The sequence below is a fragment of the Thunnus thynnus genome, chromosome 13 (assembly GCF_963924715.1).
Source record: "Thunnus thynnus chromosome 13, fThuThy2.1, whole genome shotgun sequence".
Lineage (NCBI taxonomy): Eukaryota > Metazoa > Chordata > Actinopteri > Scombriformes > Scombridae > Thunnus > Thunnus thynnus.
Genome location: NC_089529.1, coordinates 31,639,494 through 31,667,167, shown reverse-complemented (window position 1 = coordinate 31,667,167; position 27,674 = coordinate 31,639,494). Strand labels below are relative to the sequence as shown.

Genomic DNA, 27,674 nt, shown 5'->3' with positions numbered 1-27,674 from the left:
ACTATATCACAGACAAACTGTTGAAAACATCTTTTCATTGATGATATTCAGTATTTTAACCAAGCTAAGAGCTGCAGCAATAGAAACTAAAGTTTATGTTGCTGCCAAACCTTCATTCAGTATCTTTATACTATATCAATATAAAATCAATGTCACATTATATAAACTACAAAGTGAATCACTGTCATCAAAACACAGTAAACTCTGTTTGTGGAATAATGACGGAGTTTAAACTACAGTGTGATGCCTCATCACAGGAAGATCTTTGTTCTGCTGTACAGAACTGCATTTAGTGTTGAGTCAGACAGATTGTTCTCTCTTATTCTGCCTGTTTTAATCTTTACTGTACATGATGATGATGATGATGATGATGCTCCATTAATTCAACCATAAATCATGGAAACGTCTGTACTTTGATCCTTATAATCTAACACTGATTGACAGACAACATTCCCACAAGATCAAATAGAATATAACACAGCTGTAGCAACTATAACAGAACCATAAATAAAGATGAATGTAAATAAAAATATGATGCATTGATGCTCTGAAATACAAACATTCATGTGATCTTGTGGCTCCTTCTAATCTCCTCGGGGATAAAAGAGAGAGAACACGTTTAGTGTCTGACAAACTTCACAAGTTTTAACTGTTATTAATCAATAAAGTGTCATTCAGTACAATCTCTAATTAAAACAGCAAGAAGTACAAATGACTCCATAGAAAACCAGAGTCCTCAGACTGATGATGAAGGACTGATGAAGGAGAATCAGCAGCAGTTTCTCTCTCTGTGTTTCCTCTGCAGGTGAAGCTACAAAGACTCTGTGACTGGATGTGGATCTGAATTCACCTGGTGAGTATTTTTATTTCTTCTGCCACACAGCTGACTCCACCAGCAGCTCATCTCCATTAAATGTGTTCTATAGTGGTAAATGAAAAGCCAACAGAGAACTGGAACCTTCTGAAGGTACAACATTAAACATTAAACCTCAGTGGAAATGAAGAATAATGTCTTACTTTGATGCCATCTGGTGGTTGAATCAAGAATGACGCTGTTGTAACTGCAGTGCTGGTGTGGTGTGCAGCTTGTTGTAATGAATGAGCTTGTTGTTGTGTTTGTGTGAAGGTGTTTCTCTACTATGGATCAGTGTGAGGACAGAGAGGAGGGAGTCCCTCCCTCTAAAAGCTCTCTGTGTGGGGAACATGACAGCCAGACCAAAGCTCAGAGGTGAGATGAGGATCTCTAACTGTCCATCACTGTTCTCCACTCACATCACTCCACCATCATTATTCACACTCAAAGCTCTGTGTGTGTTGTGTTGAAGAACAAAGAAGCAGCACAGACCAGACTCTGCTGGACCTGGACCTGGACCTGGACCTGGACCTGGACCTGGACCTGGACCTGGACCCAGCTGTGTGTCCATGAAGAGTGACCGGTCCATGGGGAAACCTGTAAATTTTAAACCTGGACAACCTGCTGATGGAGGGTCAGAATGTAAAGCTGCAAAGACTGAACAGACTTTTCATTTCTATCCAACATGCACATTTATCAGAGCTGTTGTTGTTTCAGGATCCAGCAGCAGAGACCAGACTCTCCTGGACCTGGACCCAGCTGTCTGTCCTTTAAGAGCGACCGGTCGAAGGAGGATTTCATTACTTTTAAAGGAGGACATCCATCTGCTGATCAGATGTAAGCTGTAACTGACAGTAAACGCCGGGTTATGCTAGAAAAGAACTGGTTTGTACGACGTGTTGTCCGACCACATCAGTGAAAAGCTGGCCGTCATAGAGAGGGAGGAGACGTGATAATCATTTAAATATGGAGATAACAGATCACATGTTCAGACAGTCTCTCCTGGAAGACATTCATGGTGTTGCACTCACTTGTTCATATGAAAAGTGACATGATATGATTTATTTAAACATTACAGACATAAAAAACATGTTAAAGTGAAAACACTTATTTCCAACATGGACCCAAGATGTTAAAAGACAAAACACAAGACATACAACATAAAACTGAATCACCACAAATTAAATAAAATAATAAACGCCCACATCAAAACACAAAGTACAACAAAGACAATTTGATGGCTGAAGTAAAAATGGAATTGCAGATTTCAGTATAAACTTGTGACCATGTTCCATAAATAAGTCCTGACCTGACTTCTATAAGCTCCTCTCATTTTTAACAGCTGGATGTGTAACAGGAGGCTGTTCCACAACACGGCAGCAGCTTAAAAAAAGGAACTTCTGGCTACATTATTCACTGGAGGGACTTTATATGAACACACACTGGCCCTGGTGTTATAGCCATGCTGAGTATGTTCCATTGTTATCTGTGAAGTATTGAGGAGCAAACCCATTGATAATGTTGAACATATGATGCAGCTTCAGTTGTTCTACTCTGAGCTGTACTGGCAGCAGTCCTTCACTTCTGAATTCATCACCAACATGAGTTAAACAGGATACATTTAATAAATACTGAATAATATTATTTTGCATCACCTGCAGTTTGTTCCTAAATGTAGATGTCAAACCACTGAACCAATCAGAACAGGCAGAATCAAACTGATGCTGCACCAATGAGGACATGAGAAGTTTCTCAACAGAAAAGTCAAAAAGAGTCTTAGTCTGTGAAACAGGAACTGAAGTTTGCTGCCACTCTTAGATAATATTTTATCAACAACAGATTCACAGGACAGTGACTGGTCCAATATTATTCCTAAATATGACACAAAATATTATAAAATTTCAGTTCCATTACAAAAGATTTTCAGTGTATTTGTTCTTGACGTCTTTGTTCCAAACAGGATTGACTGGGTTTTACCCAAATGTATTGAAAGCTTGTTATCTATGAGCCACTCTCTCACACTTTCTGATTCATTACTAAGAGTTGTGAATTTCACTGACATCATTCCCAGATAGCAGTAATGCAGAATCATCAGCATACAGCAGCAGCTTGCATGTCACAGCAGCTGTCGTATCATTTATATACATAAGAAATAAAAGAGGCCCTAAAATAGAACCATGCAGCACCACACATGTAATATCCTGAGGTTCTGATAGAACCACTTCAACATCAAAGACTTGAGTTCTTCCTGTAATGTAAGAAATAAACCATTTCACAGCAGTATGTCCAAACACCATGCACTGTAACTTTGACAACAGTACAGAATGATTCACTGTGTCAAAAGCTTTCTGCAAGTCAGCATAATTTCCTCCATCAAGGTTTTGTCTAATAAAATCAAACAAATGAATAAGACAGGTGCCAGTAGAGTCTGCTGCTGTAAAGCCAGACTGAAGCTCATACAACATATTGTATCTGACTAAATACTCCTCAACCTGCTCAAGCACAAGACGTCCAAAAACCTCAGACATGACACCTACTTACTTTCTCACTTTCTCACATCTGAATGTCATTTTCATACTGGGAACTGCCCAGTTCAACCAGTCTGATACAAGCAGACACTGAGCAGCTCCACTGGAGCAGCTGGAGGTTGTAGCTGCCTTGCTCCAGGGCACTTCAGCAGTGTACAGTGAGGGAGGGAGAGCTGTATGGAGGGTTGCTCAGAGCTGTTGAGACTAAACCAAACTGACTGATGAAGCAAAACACTGAGCTGAAAGCTACAAACAGACTGAGCTGTTGATTCTCAGTGGGATCAGCAGGACTAGTAAAGCTTTACCACTACAGGGAGTCATCTGATTCTCTGTTCACATCCAAATATCACTTGATGGATCTTTAGCTTGTGTTTGTCTCTGTGTGGACAGACATAATGTGAGCTCATTCTTCATGATTCCTCCACAGAGTGGACCAGGAGAGCTCAGAGGTTCCCAGTGGTCAGTCTGCCCAGCAGCATCAAACACACCTGGACTCCATATTTATGGTCTGTACATGTACAACAACTACTTTTACATCTATTCTGTTCACAATCATCTCCATGCTGCACTTTGTAGACCAGTGGATTGTCAGTCTGTCCAACATGGATCTGATGTTTGCTTCATAATTTCAGTTTGATTGTGTCATTCACATAATATTCTGTTCCAGCTGCTGGAGGAGAACATCTTCACCTTTGTGAAGAACGAGCTGAAGAAGATGCAGAAGGTTCTGAGTCCAGATTACCCAGAATGCCTAGAGGGTCAGAGGGAGGATGAGGAGGTGTTGGACGGTGAGGAGGAAGAGCAGAGGAGGAGCAGCAGAGACGCATTTCTGAAGATCACACTGCACTTCCTGAGGAGAATGAAGAAGGAGGAGCTGGCTGACCGTCTGCAGAGCAGTAAGAGGATTTCTATAAAGATTTAACATGATGGGTAACTGAGGAATTTACTGATGTCTCAAGAGATGGAGGAAAATACATTTTATATACTCATTCTTTGAGGGAATTAAATGTTTAAATATTTGCTTCATTCATTGATCCTATTTCCTGTGTGTTCATTCAGGGAATCGTGCTGGCAGGTGTCAACGTAAACTCAAGTCTAACCTGAAGAAGAGGTTCCAGTGTGTGTTTGAAGGGATTGCTAAAGCAGGAAACCCAACCCTTCTGAATCAGATCTACACAGAGCTCTACATCACAGAGGGAGCGACTGCAGAGGTCAATGATGAACATGAGGTCAGACAGATTGAAACAACATCCAGGAAACCAGACAGACCAGAAACAACCATCAGACAAGAAGACATCTTTAAAGCCTCACCTGGAAGAGATGAACCAATCAGAACAGTGATGACAAAGGGAGTGGCTGGCATTGGGAAAACAGTCTTAACACAGAAGTTCACTCTGGACTGGGCTGAAGACAAAGCCAACCAGGACATACAGTTCATATTTCCATTCACTTTCAGAGAGCTGAATGTGCTGAAAAAGAAAAAGTACAGCTTGGTGGAACTTGTTCATCACTTCTTTACTGAAACCAAAGAAGCAGGAATCTGCAGGTTTGAAGAGTTCCAGGTTGTGTTCCTCTTTGACGGTCTGGATGAGTGTCGACTTCCTCTGGACTTCCACAACACTAAGATCCTGACTGATGTTACAAAGTCCACCTCAGTGGAGGTGCTGCTGACAAACCTCATCAGGGGGAAACTGCTTCCCTCTGCTCGACTCTGGATAACCACACGACCTGCAGCAGCCAATCAGATCCCTCCTGAGTGTGTCGGCATGGTGACAGAGGTCAGAGGGTTCACTGACCCACAGAAGGAGGAGTACTTCTGGAAAAGATTCAGAGACAAGCAGCAGGCCAGCAACATCATCTCCCACATCAAGTCATCACGAAGCCTCCACATCATGTGCCACATGCCAGTCTTCTGCTGGATCACTGCTACAGTTCTGGAGGATGTGTTGAAAAGCAGAGAGGGAGGAGAGCTGCCCAAGACCCTGACTGAGATGTACATCCACTTCCTGGTGGTTCAGTCCAAACTGAAGAAGGTCAAGTATGATGGAGGAGCTGAGACAGATCCACACTGGAGTTCAGACAGCAGGAAGATGATTGAGTCTCTGGGTAAACTGGCTTTTAAGCAGCTGCAGAAAGGCCACCTGATCTTCTATGAATCAGACCTGAGAGGGTGTGGCATCGATATCAGAGCAGCCTCAGTGTACTCAGGAGTGTTCACACAGGTCTTTAAAGAGGAGAGAGGGCTGTACCAGGACAAGGTGTTCTGCTTCGTCCATCTGAGTGTTCAGGAGTTTCTGGCTGCTCTTCATGTCCATCTTACATTTATCAAGTCTGGCGTCAGTCTGCTGGCAGAACAACAAACAACATCCCAGAAGTCTGAAACTAAACAAAAATACACCCAGCCACATTTCTACCAGAGCGCTGTGGGCAAGGCCTTAAAGAGTCCAAATGGGCACCTGGACTTGTTCCTCCGCTTCCTCCTGGGTCTTTCACTGCAGACCAATCAGACTCTCCTACGAGGTCTGCTGAAACAGACAGGAAGTAGCTCACAGACCAATCAGGGAACAGTCAAGTACATCAAGAAGAAGATCAGTGAAGATCTGTCTGCAGAGAGAAGCATCAATATGTTCCACTGTCTGAATGAACTGAATGATCATTCTTTAGTGGAGGAGATCCAACAGTCCCTGAGATCAGGAAGTCTCTCCACAGATAAACTGTCTCCTGCTCAGTGGTCAGCTCTGGTCTTCATCTTACTGTCATCAGAAAAAGATCTGGACGTGTTTGACCTGAAGAAATACTCTGCTTCAGAGGAGGCTCTTCTGAGGCTGCTGCCAGTGGTCAAAGCCTCCAACAAAGCTCTGTAAGTACACAGATAGTTATTGATTGATTTATTGATTTATTGAAAAGATATTCAAAGAAATATATTCAAGATGGGAGAAAAATACTGCTAATTTTTAAGTATTTTTCCCACATTTGTTCTCCAGACTAAGTGGCTGTAACCTCTCAGAGAGAAGCTGTGCAGCTCTGTCCTCAGTTCTCAGCTCCCAGTCCTCCAGTCTGAGAGAGCTAGACATGAGTAACAACAACCTGCAGAGTTCAGGAGTGAAGCAGCTGTCTACTGGACTGGAGAGTCCACACTGCAGACTGGAAACTCTCAGGTCAGAATTCATCAACCTGCTCAACTGATCGCCATTTAAACTATGATTTATATGAGTTGATAAACACCTGGACATTTTCTCTACTATTTTTTCAGACCAGTTGTGTGTTTAGACCCTGTGAGTAACTTTCTACTAATATATTTTCATTTGTTTTGTTCTGTCTCCTGAAATACCAGAGAGGGGTTTTAGATTCAAAAACTGAATGAAGAACTGTGTAGCTGGCCCAAAATAAAACACATACAGTTATTCAGTGAACAGTGTTTTGGTAACAGTTATAGTTTTAGTTTATTTTAATTTCAGAGCAGCATCTATGCTGGGATGATAGTGCTTTTTCATCACCATGGTGATATGACAGTGCACCCCAGCTGTTATGTGGTTAACCACAATTTAATGCTCCTTTTGTTTCAAACAACCTTAAAACTCTGGATGATTACTGAAACTGTGTGAAATAGAGTGAGTGAGTGTGAGTGAAGGAATCAGAAATGTTTGCTTGTTTTTACATTTATTTCCACAACCTTCAGTCCTTAAATGCCACATTAGTTAGGATTCCTGTTCTGTATTCAACTGTGAGCATCTGAGATGGAGTCATTTACCTCTGTGACGTGTGGGAGGTTTGATCTTCTTACAAACTTTAGTCAGAGCTGTCACCTGCAGCTCTTCATCTTATCAGCTCATTGTGGCTGCTTCTTCTTTCACTATTCTTTATTTAGACCTATTTTTAGCAGTGAAGAGTTAGCAGACGCTAACATCATGTTGACTTAGGTTACAGAAAGCTGGAACTGCCTCACAATACAAACCTTACTGTGGTTGGCCATTTGAATTTAAAGTATTAAGTTTAACTCTAAAGATTACAGAAACATATTGATGATGAAAGTAATAACCACACTACCTTCCAGTCCTGCAGTGATCTCAGATCATGTGACACGTGTTTTGTTTTGTGTGTCTGCAGCCTGTCAGGATGTCTGATCACAGAGGAAGGCTGTGCTTCTCTGGCCTCAGCTCTGAGCTCCAACCCCTCCCATCTGAAAGAGCTAGACCTGAGTTACAATCATCCAGGAGAGTCGGGAGAGAAGCTGCTCTCTGCTGGACTGGAGGATCCACACTGGAGACTGGGCACTCTCAGGTATGGACAGACAGGTTCACACTCTCAGATACGGACCAACTCAGTCTCACAGATATTCGTGAAATAGTCATGTAATTTAATCTATCTATTTGTGTACATTGACACGATTTTTCCATTTATTTCGTGACAGTCAACACAACTTTCAAACTAATGTATTTCAATTGGAAGCAGGTTTTGTTCCTGCAGCACATTTTTTTCTGTCAGTTGGGACTCGGGAGCTCAGAGGCTGTATTGTTTGTTCTCATATGCTATTCATTTTTAAACTATAACTGCTACATCACTCAACATTTAATCACAAGATTTTATCCTTCTTTTCATTTTTTTTCCTAATATTACCAGTCTGGTGGTCGGACCGGAGAGGACACACTGCGTATGAGTATTTTCCTCACTGTTGATTTTAATATCTTTAACATTTCTCAACACTAAACAAGAAGGTGTCCTTGATAACTCAACAATATGAAAGGTTGTGACCATCCGTTTTAATTATTTCAGCTTTGATTCTGAGAAATCAAGTTTTCTTGTCAGTTTTGGACGATAGTGGAAGCAGCTACGTTAGCCTACCCATGATCCTCAGCGACCGTTACTATGGTGAAGACGCCAGCTAAAGCCATGGCATAAATTATATTCAGTATAATATTATAGAGCACTGAAGATTGGTGGTTACAATCAGGAACAACATACTGTACTGTACATTGAAATGTAAAGAAAATAATGTGTGTATGTATAGTAAACTCGATCAGCCATAAACTGTGCAATAATCAGAATCTGAAGCTTTGTGATCGGCTGATTTCATGAGACAATGCAGTTTGGGACTCGTTGTTGACTAAAGCTTTGTCATGTAGCTACACAGTCCTCTAGAGTTTTTATTTCAACGCAGCTGTTATTTGTTTGTACCGATGAACTGATCAGCTGGGAGAGTTTCAGGCCCATCAACTGTTGGAAATGTTTAAACAGGACGTCATGAAACAGTTCATCTAGGAAAATAAATGAGATTACTTTTTCTACTTTTTCTTTACTGTTTTTGTGTGATGATTGTTATCACAGCTCTTTGTTGATTAAAAAAAGCTTTTTTAAGAAAAGAATGAGATTAATTCCCGGTGGCCCAGAGTAACTCCTCCAACTTTCCATATTGAATTTATTTGTAGGCCTACTTTTAAAGTTATTATTATTTTTTATTTATTTATTTTTTTTGTGAGCCAATGGGCTATCTATAGGAAGGTGTGAATTCTGTGATGATGAATATATATATATATTTATATATTCTTGATCAAAAAATTCATACACATAGACACACACACACACACAGATATATATATGTGTATATATATATATACACATACATATATATATATATATACACGCACACACACACACACACACACACACACACACATATATAATATATAATATATATATATATATATATTATCAGAGGAGGCTGGTCCATAGAGGCAGTTAGCTTGTTTGTCATTGTTGCTAATGATATCAGACTGGTTAACCAGCAGCCACAAAGTTCTGTTAACTAACAAACAAGATGACCAACAGCCACAAATGGATGTTATGACATGAATACTTCATCTCCATGATAGAAAGAAGAAGACATCAGATAACGTGAGTCAGATACAGCTTCTCTCTCTCTGTCTCTTTGGTTGCTAATTTCATCTCTGATGGTTAAATGTCTCTGTGTGGCTGTTGTGTGAATTTATCTCCTTAACCAGAATGCAGCAGAGATCATATAATGTGTTGTGGGTAGTTTGCTTGTTGAAGTTACAGTGAGCTGTCTGGACTCATTCATTCATGTGGAATTGATCCAGTTTTTAATTGAGTGGTTGTTCAGTCACCTGTTGATGTTGTGTGATTAGTGAATGAGTGTGCAGGAGGTCTGGCTGCTTGTTGTGACAGTTTCTTCAGTTGGTTTTTAAGCTGAGTCGTATATTGAGCAATAAGCTTAAAGTAACTAGAATAACAAGTGTTAACATGTCAGCTTTGTAGACTATATTTTATATGTGATGCATATAGATCAGAGTGTGTAAGTCATGTATTTGATACATGCATTAATACTTTCTGATGTGAACCTACACTTTTAGATCTGTGAATGTTTTTAGTGTTCAGTCTTTCTAGTATTCAGCACTGATCTGTTCCTGTATCACATTATAAGCTTTGTGGTACTTTATATATTTCTGTATACTAAGAAAATACACAGGAAACACGTGTAAATCATGTGATATGTTGTCTGTTTCTGATGAGAACATAAATCTGTTGTCACAATAGAACAATACTATAAATTTGAAATTAACTTTGTTGGTAAAATGACACATTGTGAACCACTGCACGGCTAAAATGAGCTCTTCTTTGTTTAGAAACAATATGTATATGCTAAATGTCTTTAAAGAAGCAGCCTTTTCACCACTCAGGGGTTTTTGTTTTTGAAAGCAAATTGTTTTATTGGCATATAAAACTGTCCCCCACCGCTCTGATTTCATCAGCTGGGGAACAATGATATAGTTTGATGTGGTTTGTTGTGAGATTCCATGTTGGTTTTTCTCCTGTCCTCCCCAATATTTTGAGTCACCAGCCGCCACTGATATAACTATATATATATTATATATGTTCAGACGCGGCGCTAGAGTAAATCAATAGGACGGGCATTTGATTTTCATGAGGGGGCACAATGCATTGTATATTTGTTTAACCTGTTATCAAACAAGTTGAACACAGCTTTGGACGGAGGATACACAGACCCCCGGTCCTTGTGAAAGAAAACTGAATAGTAGGTTATCATTTTATAAATCTTTTGTTTATATGTTGCAAATGTTTTTAAACTAAGGGGTCAGTGGTTGTTGTCAACTGAATGTGATGTAATGTCATTGTCATTTTGGTACACATGCTGGTGAAGAAATCCTGCTCCTAGTCTAGTTGAACTCTTGAATTTGTTTCTATCTGAGGGCTGCTTGCTGACCTCTGGGGTTAGCTAGAGATATCTTTGTCTTAAGCCTGCTGTTTTAGAGACTGTGTGGATCATGAGGTATCTAGACAAGCTAAAGTTGAAGGATGTCCATGTTTGAAGTTATTGGTTGACCATGAGGTCTCTGTTAGATCGTATGACCATACTTGTTTGTAAGAAGGTGTAACAGTTTGTGGAAGTGTCTATTAGGGACCAGACTGTTTTAGCTTTCATTCTGGAGAGGTATAAAGCTGTCTGGTTTGGGTTAACAATCTTTAGAGAAAGGGCCAGCTGAACAACATGCTTTCTCTCCAAAAATACAAGATGATTGTATTTTTGTTTGTGTTTGGACATTTGTATAATTGTTACTGATGGTGTGATGGATTGTACAGCGTCTACAACTGCGTCAACAAGTAACAATGTTTAATGCTTTCTTTATGTCTCTGTGTGGTTCTTGAGCAACGATAAAACATTTCCACAACATCCTCCCGCCAGTTAAAAAGGAACTAATTTAGTCTTTGCAAACAGAAATGATGTCTGTGTTAATTTGCATATAGAGCGAGGAAGTGAGATCCGAATAACAAGTGGTCACTCAAGACGCATGTTAATACCAGGCGTAAACAGACGTACTTGGAACTGTCCACTTGTGATCGGATCACCTGACACAGATGTTAATACCAGGTGTAAACAGGGACTAAGATGCAAGGAAAAGAAGCAAGTGAGGGAAACGTGGATGCAATTTAAGAGACTTGAGATGCAACCAAGGAAACAAAGCGAGGAGAGAGGAAACGAGAACATTTGTTTTTAGAGACATGAGACGTCCTTTCCTCTGAAGTGTCACATGAAGCGACGTCCGTTTCTGATGACGGCGGCAGCTGATCACAGCTGATCAGCTGTCAGTCAGTTTTAACAGTTGTAGAAACTTCTGATTAATACTAATAAATGTTCACAGTTATCACTGCAGCAGCTGTTTCCTCTCTGCAGCTGTTACCTGTTTAACAAACATAAATAACAACCTGCATTCTGCATTTATACTGTGTCCTGCTCAGAGGCACAGGAACCATTTCTACTCACAGAATGCGTTTATATTATTTATTGATTATTTGCATCTGTATTGTTTGATATTCTGATAGTGAATTCATTATTTAATAACCCAGAATATGATCAGAGTGTCTTTTGAACACTGGAAAATATGTATTTGGCTAAATGTTTCAGGGAAAATGGAAATGATGTAACTCATATCAAACCCGACGCTCAGGAATTTTCAGCCTCACATGTGACTGAATGTAAATGAGGATAAATGATGTAAAATATAAATGTGTTGAACTGTTATTATGGATCAAATTAAAGTCAGGGAGAGTCTGTCTGTCAGCAAGAAACAGTTTAATGGAGGAAATAACATCATGAAAAGACAAATCTTTCTAATAAGAGACTTGAGATGTATGTGGGTGCTTTTCATTAAGCTAACTCTATGCTTCCTCGCGTCCTCTCTCCTCCGTGACCCGGAAATCGATCTCTCTCCGCCATCATGGAGGATCTTCCGATCCCTTAAATGCACCTGGAGGAGACGAGGAGCGAGGAGAGAGGAGGCTCCTGGAGGAGCTTAGAGCCAGGAAACACAGGTGTATCCTAGTGGAAGTGTTTTAACGGACGGCAACACCCCTTTGATCCAAAGTGTGTATTGATTGGTCAGCTGATCTGACGGGACAGTAAACAGTCGGCTGTTATTGTAATACAGCAGATCAGGAAACTACCTGTGGAGAAGGAATGAAAGCACAACAGCAGCTGATCATAGCCTATTTATTTATAAAATAAAGATGACTGAATCATGAATCAATCATTAAAACCTTCTACTATTTCTCTTCATGAGGCAAAAGGCTTCTCCTTTCTTCTTCTGTGTTTCAGAGCGTCTCAGCTCCTTCAGGAAAACATGACGTCACACAGCTGCGTCTCCTATAAAACCATCCTGAGCCTGAAAAGCACGTCAGACTTTCACAAACTAAATAAGCAACATTTTATTTAAACATATTCTGCAGGCTGCAGCTGTTTCTATTGTTCCTTTATGTGGGTTCTGTTCTTTCAGTAATTAACAGGTTTAAATTGTCTGTTTGTGTCTCATTCTGTGACAGACAGACGCTGCTATAGATCTATAATCAAATGATTAAACACTGGAGCAGTTATCAGCTGTTTTCCTTCCAGCTATCAATATGTAGAAATGATTAAGTAACAGTGTAAAGTCTTCATTCATTGTACATGAATTTTAAATGCAAACTTTAGAGTTTAAACTGTTACTTAGTCATTTCTATTGCTGACTTATTCATATTTGACATTTAGGGTGAAGTGCGTCATGACAACTTGTCTCCTCAAAATGATGCTGGAGTGAGCGACGACGTCCCGTTTGATAAATTAAATTCCTCCGTCCTCACGTCTCTCTCATCCTCGCTGGGAGAAGAGACGCGAGTGAGAGAAACCAGGAGACACGTTAGCGTAATGAAAAGCATCCAAGTATCCCAGAATGCATTTCACACCAACCGGCAGCAATGGCGGAGACTTTGAGTCAGGCTAAAAGCTGTTGTAACTTGAATTGTAGGATTATTAATATGTGACTTTATTCATTTTTAATGTTTTCAGGAGAGAAAGTAACATGTAGATTCCAACATGTGGCCAGTTTATCCCAGTAACTCCAGTCTGTAAACCTGCTGGGATGTGTTGGGAGATGTTTGGACCAGCCGCTCATCTCAGCTGCTAGCAGCCCGACTCCTGAGATGATCGGCCGGTCAACATGTGGTCATCCCGGGGAGAACATGATCCATGAACTGATCTGCAGCTCTTTGCTGATTCACCGCTGGCTCTAATGTCTCCGCAGCATTTAGATATATGATATAATTCCTTCTGGAAGATAAATGTTGGTCTCACACATGAAATCTAACAATTGTAGCTGCAACATTAGTTTGTCTGAATGTAAAGTGAAGCTTCATGTTTTTACTGGACAGAACAGCAGCGCTGCCTCTGGAGCTCCACATGTACACATATCACCACATTTACACACATATACATGGATTCAAATGAACAGATTCATTTCATTTATTTTATTAAGCTACATAACAGTTTAGATTTTTATTATAGCTACATTACAGACTGAATAACATCATTTACTGCATCTCTCTGTCAGTGAGGTTTTTGTTTTGTGAGATAAAAAGTGTTAGTGGAGCTTTGAGTTGAGATTATTTTGTCACAGTACAGTCAGGTAGGTGTGTTGAAGCTGAGCTGCTGCTGTTCCAGCTGCAGAATGATCTACTGCGTCCTCTCGTCCTCACAAGTTTGTACTACTGAGTCCAACTTGCCAAGTCTGAACTAGCAAGTACACAAGTCCCAACTTGGTGTATTTGGTATTGAGAATATATCAAGTACGTCATATATAAGATATATGCACATATTTTTTCCAGCTGGCTGAGGAGACTATTATGCATGCAAGCATAGATTGTACTAAATATGATCAATAAAGACAATATATGAAGGAAGAACTCAGGAAGACTGGACTTCAGGAGCTCAGTGTTCAAACTTTAATGAACCTGCCAAGTGGGTGCAGCAGTAGTTTTCTTTGAGTTTATTAGACAGACAGGATTAATGTGTAGGATTTAATCTCTGGTCCACACCCCGGAGCAGAAGGTGGCGGTAATGCACCTAATACGCTGGTTGACAACCGCCGTTATAAACCAAAAAGAAGTTTTTTTTTTCCAGACAGAGTGATACCTCCTGTCAGCCGAGGGGTTTCCTATCTGTGCAGCCGAACATAGCAGCTCCTCCGCGGACTGTTTCACCCTGACGGTCCCGGTGTTTCCTCCGCAGGCTGCACTTCACTCAGCTGCCCGACAGACCCGCTGCTTCTTCTCGCTTTAACCTGAATAACAAACCGGGGCTCGGTGCTCCGGTTGGATCCACATGGAGAGCCGAGGCTAACGTTAGCTGAGAGGCTAGCGGAGCGTTAGCCGCAGCATGTTAGGAAGCACAGCCAGCTAGCACAGCCAGCCAGCACAGCCAGCCAGCACAGCCAGCCAGCACAGCCAGCTAGCACAGCCAGCTAGCCTCAGAGAAACAGAGAAACAGAGAGAGTAGTTGGCAGTTACACGTTTCTTTTGGCATTAAGTGCATTTAGAGGCTAAATGATTTAGCAGCAAGATGGACGGTGGATAAAGAGGAAGGGTGGAGCAGAGAGAGAGAAAGAAAGGTAAATAAACGTGCTAGCTAGCTAACGTAGCTAATGTTACTGATGCGTCATCATCGTCTCGTCAATGCTAAAGCTAATTAGCATATGTAGTCTAGTTAATGTGGTCAATATTATTATAAAATTCATGTGTTTTGGTGAAAGTTTCAGTGAGTGAGTTCATACTTTGAGCTGATAATTTAAAATGATTGAGACAACACAACGTCTTCTGTCACTATTCAGGCTGCTGTCATTTGTTGGAACTTAAAGATGTGTGTTATTTAATGTTTGTGTTGGTTAAAGGACTATTTGAACCTTTGATGGGTAACTGTTAGTGTATATCAGTAAACTGAGGAGGGTGTTGTGCTCTTGCTTGTTTCTTTTTGAAGGTGTAGAGAGCAACGTTGGTGCCACAGTAGTAGTAGTGTCGTCTCCCTCCTTAATGATATGTACCTTTGGTTTTATTTCAGCTTCATAACACTACATTGTACTAAGCAGCTGTTGGCTCATTAGTTTGTTATTCACATGCACTAAAATTCAGCAGAATGCAGGAAATCAAGTCTTTGTAAGTAAAGTTTTCCTAGTGGGGACCCCCAGACCCCCCGCTGATAAACTGGTCTGACTGGAGCTATATTTCCCAGCCTGAATGATTTTCCCAGTCCGGCCCTGCTGTATAATGTTATACTGAATATAGTTTATGTCACAGCTTTAGCGCCTTCACCATAGTAACGGTGGCTGAGGATCATGGGTAGGCTAATGTAGCCGCTTCCGCTATCGTCCAAAACTGACAAGAAAACTTGGTCACAACCTTTCATATTGTTGAGTTATCAAGGACGCCTTCATGTTTTATGTTGAGAAATGTTAAAGATATTAAAATCAACAGTGAGGAAAATACTCATATGCAGCGCGTCCTCTCCGGTCCCACCAGACTGCTAATATTAGAATAAAAACATGAAAACAAGGATCAAATCTCTTGATTAAATGTTGAGTGATGTAGCGGTTATAGTTTAAAAATGAAGAACAAATGAGAAAAAACAATCCAGCCTCTGAGCTCCCGAGTCCCAACTGACAGAAAAAAACCTGCTGCAGGAACGAAACCTGCTTCCACCTGAAATACATTAGTTTGAAAATCCTGCTGACTGTCACCAAAAAAAAGGAAAAATGGTGTCAATGAACACGAAGAGATTAAATTTAGTGAATATTTCACTGATTACTGTGAGACTGAGACAGACAGGTGGACACTCTCAGGTGAGGACAGACAGGTGGACACTCTCAGGTGAGGACAGACAGGTGGACACTCTCAGGTGAGGACAGACAGGTGGACGCTCTCAGGTACAGACAGACAGGTGGACACTCTCAAGTGAGGACAGACAGGTGGACACTCTCAGGTGAGGACAGACAGGTGGACACTCTCAGGTGAGGACAGACAGGTGGACACTCAAGTGAGGACAGACAGGTGGACACTCTCAGGTGAGGACAGACAGGTGGACACTCTCAGGTACAGACAGACAGGTGGACACTCTCAAGTGAGGACAGACAGGTGGACACTCTCAGGTGAGGACAGACAGGTGGACACTCTCAGGCACAGACAGACAGGTGGACACTCTCAGGTGAGGACAGACAGGTGGACACTCTCAGGTGAGGACAGACAGGTGGACACTCTCAAGTGAGGACAGACAGGTGGACACTCTCAGGTACAGACAGACAGGTGGACACTCTCAGGTACAGACAGACAGGTGGACTCTCTCAGGTGATGACAGACAGGTGGACACTCTCAGGTACAGACAGACAGGTGGACACTCTCAAGTGAGGACAGACAGGTGGACTCTCTCAGGTGAGGACAGACAGGTGGACGCTCTCAGGTGAGGACAGACAGGTGGACACTCTCAGATACAGACAGACAGGTGGACTCTCTCAGGTGTGGACAGACAGGTGGACTCTCTCAGGTGAGGACAGACAGGTGGACGCTCTCAGGTGAGGACAGACAGGTGGACGCTCTCAGGTGTGAACAGACAGGTGGACACTCTCAGGTGTGGACAGACAGGTGGACTCTCTCAGGTGAGGACAGACAAGTGGACGCTCTCAGGTGTGAACAGACAGGTGGACACTCTCAGGTGTGGACAGACAGGTGGACTCTCTCAGGTGAGGACAGACAGGTGGACGCTCTCAGGTGAAGACAGACAGGTGGACACTCAGGTGAAGACAGACAGGTGGACACTCTCAGGTGAAGACAGACAGGTGGACACTCTCAGGTGAGGACAGACAGGTGGACACTCAGGTGAGGACAGACAGGTGGACGCTCTCAGGTGAGGACAGACAGGTGGACACTCTCAGGTACAGACAGACAGGTGGACACTCTCAGGTGAGGACAGACAGGTGGACGCTCTCAGGTGAGGACAGACAGGTGGACACTCTCAAGTGAGGACAGACAGGTGGACACTCTCAGGTACAGACAGACAGGTGGACACTCTCAAGTGAGGACAGACAGGTGGACTCTCTCAGGTGAGGACAGACAGGTGGACACTCTCAGGTACAGACAGACAGGTGGACTCTCTCAGGTGATGACAGACAGGTGGACTCTCTCAGGTGATGACAGACAGGTGGACACTCTCAGGTACAGACAGACAGGTGGACACTCTCAAGTGAGGACAGACAGGTGGACTCTCTCAGGTGAGGACAGACAGGTGGACACTCTCAGGTACAGACAGACAGGTGGACTCTCTCAGGTGAGGACAGACAGGTGGACACTCTCAGGTACAGACAGACAGGTGGACACTCTCAGGTACAGACAGACAGGTGGACACTCTCAGGTGAGGACAGACAGGTGGACACTCTAAAGTGAGGACAGACAGGTGGACACTCTCAGGTGAGGACAGACAGGTGGACACTCTCAGGTACAGACAGACAGGTGGACACTCTCAGGTGAGGACAGACAGGTGGACACTCTCAAGTGAGGACAGACAGGTGGACACTCTCAGGTGAGGACAGACAGGTGGACACTCTCAGGTGAGGACAGACAGGTGGACACTCTCAGGTACAGACAGACAGGTGGACGCTCTCAGGTGAGGACAGACAGGTGGACACTCTCAGGTACAGACAGACAGGTGGACACTCTCAGTTACAGACAGACAGGTGGACACTCTCAGGTACAGACAGACAGGTGGACTCTCTCAGGTGATGACAGACAGGTGGACACTCTCAGGTACAGACAGACAGGTGGACACTCTCAGGTGAGGACAGACAGGTGGACTCTCTCAGGTGAAGACAGACAGGTGGACACTCTCAGGTGAGGACAGACAGGTGGACGCTCTCAGGTGAGGACAGACAGGTGGACAGTAAATCAGCTCAAACTCTTGAGACTGCAGCTGATTGTCAGCTGTAACCATCATGCAGGAATGTTCCACCTGTGTGAGAGGAAATAACTTGTCAGTCGTCCAAAGATTGTTGAGGAAAGACAAACAGAAACAGGCGGTTTATCATTTTCATGTTAGTGTGAATCAGTTTAAACAGTCCTGTCATCTGTTCACAATACAAACTGCTGAGTCTGACAAGAAAAAGTCTCATTGTTGACATGATTTGACTTTGAGACGCCTGTTTCTGATTGGCTGAATGTAGCTGCTGTCGATAGTCGTGGTGCGACGTGATGTGATGGACGGTTGTGTTGCCTAGCAACAGCAAAGCAGCTCAGTGTGATGAGGATCAGAGCTGCTTTTTCTAGAGTGATGTCATGTCCATGTTTGCATGCTGAAAGAGAACGTGCTGCTCTGACCCCCCTCCTCCTTTCAGGCTGCAGCCTGCTGGAGTCCGATGGTTGACACCAGGTCTGAGGAAGTGTAAGTGCGTTTTTCATTTCATTCATCAAAACAAAGCTCATTCACATCCTACTGAGGATGAAGATGATGTCATCATCAAACAGATGATAGATCAATAACTGCAGCTGTATTGTGTCTCGTTCTCTCCATCAGATTTCTGTCGACTCACACTGGATCCAAACACAGTAAACAGATTCCTCAAACTGTCTGACAACAACAGGAAGGTGACACATGTGAAGGAGGTTCAGTCATATCCTGATCATCCAGACAGATTTGATGTCTGGTCTCAGCTGCTGTGTAGAAATGATCTGACTGGTCGCTGTTACTGGGAGGTCGAGTGGAGAAGAGGAGTTTTTATATCAGTGAGTTACAGAGGAATCAGCAGGAAAGGAAACAGTGATGACTGTTTGTTTGGATGTAATGATCAGTCCTGGAGTCTGATCTGCTCTGATGGTGGTTACTATGTCCGTCACAATGAGAGATCAACATCCATCTCCTCCTCCTCCTCCTCCTCCTCCTCCTCCTCCTCCTCCTCCTCCTCCTCCTCCTCTGTCTCTAACAGAGTAGCAGTGTATGTGGACTGTCCTGCTGGCACTCTGTCCTTCTACAGAGTCTGACACACTGATCCACCTCCACACCTTCAACACCACATTCACTCAGCCTCTGTATGCTGGGTTTGGGGTCTGGTCTCATGGTTCCTCAGTGTCTCTGTGTGGTCTGTAGGAGGAAGAGTCTCCTCCTGTTAGAGAAACTTTCTCACTGCTGACCAGATAGTTCAGTCTGTACAGGATCACACACAGCTGATGGTATTTAGTACCAACATGATCTCTCACTGCTTGTAAATGTAAACATGGTTTCCACATGATTGACAGTTTGTTTGTAAAATGAATCAAATGATAAACTGAGTCCAGTTGTTGTTGTTTTCTGTTGTTAGTGTATTAGAAAGGCTTGAACTGTAATGGGATAATGGGAATGGGATCTTCACAATGTTTAGTTGTAGTTCTTCTAGTAGTTTCATAGTAACTGTGTTACCTGATTCCTTCACTTATTTAGAGATCACATGACAAATGATGGTCAGAACAACAGGCCTCCTATTGGCTGGTTAAATGAACACCTCTAATGGTGAAGGCTGAGGCTCAGCAGCTGGAGTGTGGCTGCTTTTATGCTGCGTTCATATCATATTGGAATGATGCTAATTATGAGATTCTGACTTGTAAATAGAATTCAGGTCAACATTCAAGTGGTAATTATGAAGTGGAAAAGCTGAAAGCTCTGATATTTACTGGATATGCTGGATTATTGTCAATAACAGTATTTTTGAGCCTCATTCCACCAACTTTGTAATCATGCAGCCGTCTTGATTTGTTGTGTGACATGAACGCTGGCCAGTTGTAAACATGGGAATCTTTCCCGCCTCTACCATCCATCCCATATGATGTGAACACAGCATTAGAGATGAGAAGTCCAGGAGCTGTTGTGTGTTTCTGACATACAGGAAGTATTTAGTTTTTCTCTGGAGTGTTTATTTAGTTCCTGTGTAGAGAATAAAGTTCATGATGATCAGTAGCTGATGTTAGTTTTCTCCATTTATTTTTGTGTGTGTGCATGTTAATTCATATCTAATTTCATATAGTAGATTGAAGGTATTTGACAGTTTCAGGACTGTTTAAAGTGTCAGTTTAATGTGTTTAGCTCACATTCAGTCTGACAGCTGTTGTTCAACATCAGACACACATTATTATTCCAAGCAGAGTATTTTTATATTCTTAAAACATGTGCGGAGGATCTTTAAAGTTCAGACAGTCTGTGACGACACAACTGACGTCAGTTAAAGTCCGTTTTGATTTTTTACATCCGCTGTCAAACTTTTTTGGCTTTTTTTGGTCAGAGCGACTCAAAAATGATGAGTTCTGATGGTGTTTATTGATCAGATTGATGGATTGGATTCATGTTCTACAGACACACTGTGAGATACATAATCAAAGTCTAAAAATACATCAAAGGAACTTTACAACATATCTGATATACTGTGTAAACTTTGTAAATGTGCATCACATAAGATAGATGATGTGGTTCAGTCAAACTGCTGATGTGAGAGTGGAAGAACAAACTGGTTTTAATGGTTTTAATGGTGACACGCTGTAAAGAGACAGTTTGATTTCTGATGGTGAATGAAAAGACTTCATATAAATATGTTTAATAAGTATGTATTTGAACACTGGTGGAGTTTATTGATCCACTGGATGTGATTATTTCAAACATCTTCATTTCTTTTTAAAGCCTAAATGTTCCTGTTTTCATGTTTTAAAGTGTGAGTGAAGCAAACAGCTCCTCCTCTGACAGGATGTGATGCTGTGAGTGAACAGCAGGTGGCAGCAGACGCTCATGTTTCTGTTCCTCCAACACTTGAGTTTCACACAGTTTATATGTTCAGAGGTGGAAGAAATAAAACGCATCCTTTACTTTAGTAAAAGTAGTAAAACTACCATCAAATACTCCTTTACAAGTAAAAGTCCTGCATTCAACAATATATTGAAGCTCTGAGAAATAAAATGTAGTGAATCATGAAACAGTTGAGTGTTTCTCTCTGACATGTGGAGGAAAAGTAGAAGGTGTGTCCACCAGTCCTCCCATAACACAGTCTAACTGGTCCCAGTATGAATCTAACAGTGGGCAGACTGGTTTGATGATGGTGTGTGTATATTCAGTATCTATATGTTGTAGATTATTCTATGAAGGATGATATTAAAATATATTTAGATTTCATTATCTGCTGTTTTTAACCGTCTTGCCAAGTTGTGACTGTTGGCGTCGACCTGAACAGGAAACAGTCACAACCTGGAAAAATGTTCAAAACCTTTTTAATGGTGGAACCAGCAGAATATATTTTCATCCAGATGTTTCAAAGAGTCTTTGGCTACAGAGCTTGGTTACAACAATGTAAAAGTGGGCTAATATTTAGATAATAAAGAGGTAATAATAATGTCATATAATGGTAGTTAATAAGTAATAGCTTGGTATTAACAGTGGGTGTAACCACGGTAACAAAGGGCCAAGAAGAAAGGGGATATTTAGTGGAAATAAACCTAAAGAACAATGAGGCAGAACTAATTACAAACATCACAGTAACATTTCAGTAACTATACAGTAACCTGCTAATAATAAGGTTATATCATGTTTTTATTTAAAACAGTAATATGGTGACATTAATGGGGTAATAGCCTGATAATAATGATGTAATATGGTTCATATTTTCTAAATATTATGGGCTATCAGCGTCATACCTTCAAATGACATCACAGTTCTTGGACGTCTAAATCAGTGATTATCAGATTAACCTGCTGAAATTCTTCGTCTCTCATGTTCCAAACATTAACTTTTGTTTTGAGGTAAAAGTGTAAAAATTCTTCTTTTAATGCTGTGATTTGTTACCTGGAAACACGTCTGCTAGTTTCTGTGTAATAGCCATGAATCAGTGCTGCAAAATGCATAACTACATATTTCTACTTCATTTCACGGTGATATTAGATTAAACCAACAGCAACAACCCAAACCAAGAGGCACAGTGATCACCTGGAAACACACCTGGTAGGCCTAACCCTTCCACTGTTAACTCAACACAACATGTGCTACTGTTGATGAAAAGTTCCAGAAATATATGCTGCCTATGGACATATTTCACTCATCAAACTTCAGCTTCAAACAAGCCTTTTAAAAACATGTTTTTTATTATTATGGTATTTTGAAGTTAAAGAAAATACATCATTTTTTATCTTAGGTAACATGAAAGGAAGCATTTAGCAGCTGATTCATGGCTGTTACACAGAAACTAGCAGGTGTGTTTCCAGGTAATCAATATGTCTCTTGGTGTTGGTTTCATCTCATCACAATCACCAAACATCACCATCAAATGAACTAGAAACTGGTAGTTTTGCATTTTGTATCTTTAGATGTGTTTCACATAATTATCTCTTTATTTTTGGCCCCTTATTATCTAATATTAGCTAGTTATAGCCATTGTTAATACCAAGCTTTTACATGTTAATTAGCATTATTACTAGCTGGTTATTATCAAATATTACCCACTATTACCTTGTTATTACCCAGCTGGAAGGTAAAGTGCTGCCACAAATCCTTCCAGCAGACACCAACAAAACTGCTTCTACGGTTCAACCTCAGTTTAGTCTCACTGGTGAAGTTTCTTACTGGATTTAAACCAGTTCATTTGTTAAATCTTTATGGTTTTAATTGATACGTTTGTCAGTTGATACATATATATGTGGTTCTTGAGAAATAATAATCAATCTGTCCGTTGTGAACAGACACGTTTTGAACGGGCTCTGCACTAGTTCTAATAAAAAAAGAACTGTTAACTATTATTATTCTTCATTTCTTAAACTGTGCTGGTGTGTTTTTGTATTTCAGGATTGTATTGATTAGTTTTTATGTTGAATGTGTTTCTTTATGTTTCTTTGTCTTTTAACATCTTGGGACCATGTTGGAAATACGTGTTTTCACTGTAACATGTCATCACTTGGATTTCTGTTTTGTGTCTGTAATCCATAAATAAATAAATCATATCACAAACATAACTTTGCTCCAACAAATGTTTCTATATACAGGTGAGAGTGTTGAAGGTTACAGCATTTATAAATGACTTTAAATTAGATGAGAAATCATCCAAAACAAAGAAAACTGTTTTCTCTGCACTTTATTGTTGTAACAAAGACTTTTTCTTTTAACCTTCAGTTCGTTTTTAAATAAATAAGATAAATCAAGATAAAATAACTTCATTTATTATTTATTTTCATATTTCAAACCAGGCAGCAGGTGTTTGCTGCTTCTTCTTTCTGTACTCGAGGCCATTTTCAGGAAGGTTTCCCCAAACTGAGCGTGTGCAGAAGTTTTCCTGTCTGTTGAACAAGTTGAGCTTTTAGCTTTGATTGTAAATGAAACTTCAGTCAGAAAGTTTTACAGCTGCAGGAGTTTAACAGTCTGCTGATGTTCAGAACAGATTCTGTGGGCAGAGAAAGAAAACTAGTATCTAGTGGGACTCTACTGAGAGAGGAGACAAATGTCATATTTCCATCATGTTTTCCATTGTGTGGTTTTATTCCAGCCCATTAACAAGCATCAGGAGGGCAAAATATTAGGAACACTTTTCAATATAACACAGTCCAGTACAGCAGCCCCACTACCACCTCAATAATAAATATAAAATACAATTATCACCTTTCTGACAACGTCAACAACAACTGAGAATGTAGAAGCTTTGTAAATGTAGAATTGATGGCAGAGCTGTTGTGTTGGATCGCATCAGACTGCACAGGTGTTCCTAATAAAGTGATCTCCAGTCATTGTACATTTAGAGTCTGGAGGGTTGTGAGGTCACAGGTCACGTTAGAAAAAGCCTTCAGGACTGGAACATGGGCTGTGTGGGAGTCGGTCCTGATGAGATGTGATATATCAGAGTTGAGGCTAACATTAGCAGCTCTGGAAGGTTTACCTGAGATCAGCTGCTCGTCATCTTGTAAAAGTGAAACATGTTGAAAATACAAACAGTTAAGTATCAGTCTGATAATTCAGCAGTTTTTCTGTATGAAGTGTCTGAATGGTTTTTGGGTTGTGAGGAATTTAATGAGATTATTCAGTTTGATTTCAGTGTTCGTTCACTTGACATGTTAAGAGTGTCGAGTCATTACTGGTGTAAATATAACGAGAATTAAATGAAGCTGCAACTTAAAGCAGCTTCTGTCTGTTTGTCTCCATCTAGCAGCAGAAACCTGAATCACAGTCTGGTGATTTAAACATCACAGCTCAAATAACAATAATAATAATAATAATAATAATAATGATCAACAGATGTCGACAGTCTGATCTTCTCTGGTCACAGAACTGAACTGGGATCAGCGAGCAGAAACTGGTTTGATGTCTGAGACTACGTTCAGGCTCACAGGCTGTTAGAGGTCTGTTATATATTCTGGAGTCAGTCAGTCCCAGTTAGAGATGTGGCGGGAAACCTTTTTACAATAAACTGTGGTGAAACATTGTTTCTGACTGTGATTATTGTTGTTTTCAGAGACACTGTGAACACAGAGCAGCTGTTCTGTCTTCATCAGCAGTTTGATTCTGTTCAGACACGACGAAGCAGCTTTCTGCTGCTCACAGGCAGAATAACCAGAGAAGCAGGTCAGATCAGTCCAGATCCAACATCTCTGCTCAGGACTTTCTATATTAACCTGAGCTGCCAACACACTGAAGAGCAGCAGCTTACAGGTCTGAATGTTCTCTGCTGCTGTTTGTTACTGATGTGCCTTTTATAAATGAATTGAACTGTTAACACTTCATACAAAGTTCAACACTCCAGTATTTGAATTAGTTAAATAAGCTCCGACCTTCAAATCCATCCATTTCATCAGGAAAAATTCATGAATTTCAGACTATGAATGTGTTTCTATAAGAAACTCTGAGCTGCATTTAAAGTGATTTCCAGTCAACAAGCTGCTTTTCTTTACTGTTTAAACTGTATTTAATCAACTGTTTTCAAAGCTGCAACACACAGAATAATATTCAGTCAATAAAACACAAGCTGATCTTTGTGTCATTTATCTGTGTTTTAGCACTAATAGCAGGATTTCAGGAACTTGAATGATTATCATGATAATACTGTTAATCATGATATTTTGACCTGTGATAGTCATAGTGTGATATCAGCACATCCTCAGTCCAAGTCCTGCTTTAAAGGTAAGTAATACAATTTTAAAATCAGCTGTAAAATGTAAATGAAACCAGTGAAATGATGCTGACGGCTGAAACGTGTTTTCTGAAGACATTAAAACAGAAACACAGTTTTAAAAAGTCCAGGTTCAGGTTTGGATTTGAGGTTTAATTTAGAGACAATAAGTAAAAGTTCTTCTCTGTGGCGTCGATAACAAACTGTCTGAGTGTTCGGAGCCTCCAAACAACAACAAAATGTTATCAGGAGTAAAAAATGAACCGATTACATCAATAAAACACACAGTTAGTTCAAAAATGTCAAAATATCAATCTGTATACTTTTTCTTTTAACCTTCAATTCATTTTTAAATAAATATAAATAAAGATAATAATATTTACATAAAGACAATTCAAGATAAAATAACTTCAGATGCTTTATTTCATTTGTTATAAATGATTAAATGATTGTGAAATATGGAATAATTAGAAGAGTAAACCAAATGAAGTTTTAATTGAAAAGTATAAAACTTTATATTTCTTTTTACTCTACTAAGAAGTTTTGACTGTTTTTCAGGTTTCAGGTCTCTGTAGTTTAAAGTGATTTATATATAATATATATAATATATATAAAGTATAAATACAGTATAAAGTGTATATGACAACATTTCAGAAAAAATCAAACTTTGTCTCCTCCAGGCTGTGAAAACAAAAAGACAATAAAGACTAAATCTATTGAGAAAGAAAAGTGAATATAAATCTATTGTAGATGTGTGACACATGTTTTTAAACTAAGGGGTCAGTGTTTGTTATCAACTGGATGTGATGTCATGTCGTTGTCATTTTGGGCATACATGTTGGTGAAGAGATCCTGCTCCTAGTTCAGGGTTGCCAACTCTCACGCTTCACGCTGCCCAAACTATTCTCACACCAAAACATCGCCACAGCAACAGAGATGAACAGTCACAGTCTTTTTGCTAAAGAGTGATGCTTAAACTAGGCGGATTATTTTTGTACAGTTATACACAGGGCTGTAACGGAGACTAAACGCACATAAACGCCGTTTAACCACCTCCTAAACTCTGAAACAGCGTTTACACAGAAAGCTGTTAAAGGCTCAGAGCGGCTTTCTACCGCAGCTTCTGTTGTATCTTCTGGGAGCGCTCGTTTTGTTTTCCGTTTGAACTTTGTATCCTTGTATGAGACACGGAGACAGCTGTTACTGTTAACGAGGGGTGACCAACAATCCACCGCCCGCTCCTGCTGCGCGGGTCTTTTAATCAAACAAACCCTCCGTGCTGAAGCCAGCAGGCAGACGAATGAATCAGAGTTCAGAGGATCATATATGACATTAACTGACGCGCAGCATCAAATAATAATGTCAGAAAAAGCAGCACAAAGTAAGAAGCTAGAAAAACTCTTCAGCAAAAAGTGGAGCTAAAGTTCTTTTAAATTGACATCAGTGATTTAAGCGTCCAGTTTATCTATCTGTTGCTGCTTTAGCCTGACTGTTACTTTACAGTAACGTTAATGTTAATGTAACGTTAGCTTGATAGTTTAGATAGATGGGCTGATGATGCATCCCCGCTGTGTGTTTTGTCCACAATGTCTGTAATTAACATCATACAAGTTAAAGTTCTGCTTCATGCTCACTCAGATTTTGAAAGGAAGGCTTTTTATATTTTCAGAGTGAGTGAAGGAATCAGGAGAGAGGAGACAGAAGTGAGGAAGAGTTGCAGGATGTAATAATGTTGAAAGGAAAACAAGCAGAAAGTAAAGAACTTTCAAAAAGATTGAAAGAAAAAGTTTAAGGATGAAAGAGAAACACAGAGGCCACGCAGGCGTCATCTGATAGACACCAACACATTCAAAGCAGGAAAACTGGTGAGGAAATTACAGCTGTATCTAGATGAATTACTGTTCTGGTAAATATTTTAAAGGCACAATCTGTTATTTGAATGTAGAGACATCCCACTAACACAAGTCAAAGAACAAGATTGAAACCTGCTATAAAATGACTTTTCATTCAGGCTGAATGAAATGATTGGACGGGATTATTACAGGCCTGCAACCGTCACACATACTGGATTTTCATTTGATTTATTGATGGCTGTCGGGATGTACAGAGAATTTCAACAACTATAACAAAAATGCTTCTAAAATGCATTAGATACCCTAGCTTTAAGGTAAGCCTATAATTCAGATTGTATTGGCTGCGTTACATATTGTATGTCGTGATATGACAAATTAGTTGGCAGATTTACTTCATCTAAGTGTCCTGCCATGAAAAAAATAGTGAAGAACACTGATGTACATATTTGGCTGAGTGACTGTGTGT

At 40.6% G+C, this 27,674-nt stretch overlaps 1 protein-coding gene across 1 annotated transcript in view; it reads left to right on the top strand.

Annotated features, from left to right (window-relative positions):
* Positions 1-273: 273 nt before the first annotated feature.
* The window catches only part of LOC137196218 (NLR family CARD domain-containing protein 3-like), a 51,345-nt gene continuing 23,944 nt past the window's right edge, over positions 274-27,674 (top strand). The window contains exons 1-2 of the mRNA XM_067609082.1: positions 274-853; positions 1,127-1,228. Of these exons, the coding sequence (XP_067465183.1) occupies positions 1,140-1,228 (89 nt within the window). The 5' untranslated portion in view covers positions 274-853; positions 1,127-1,139. The remainder of the gene's footprint in view (positions 854-1,126; positions 1,229-27,674) is intronic.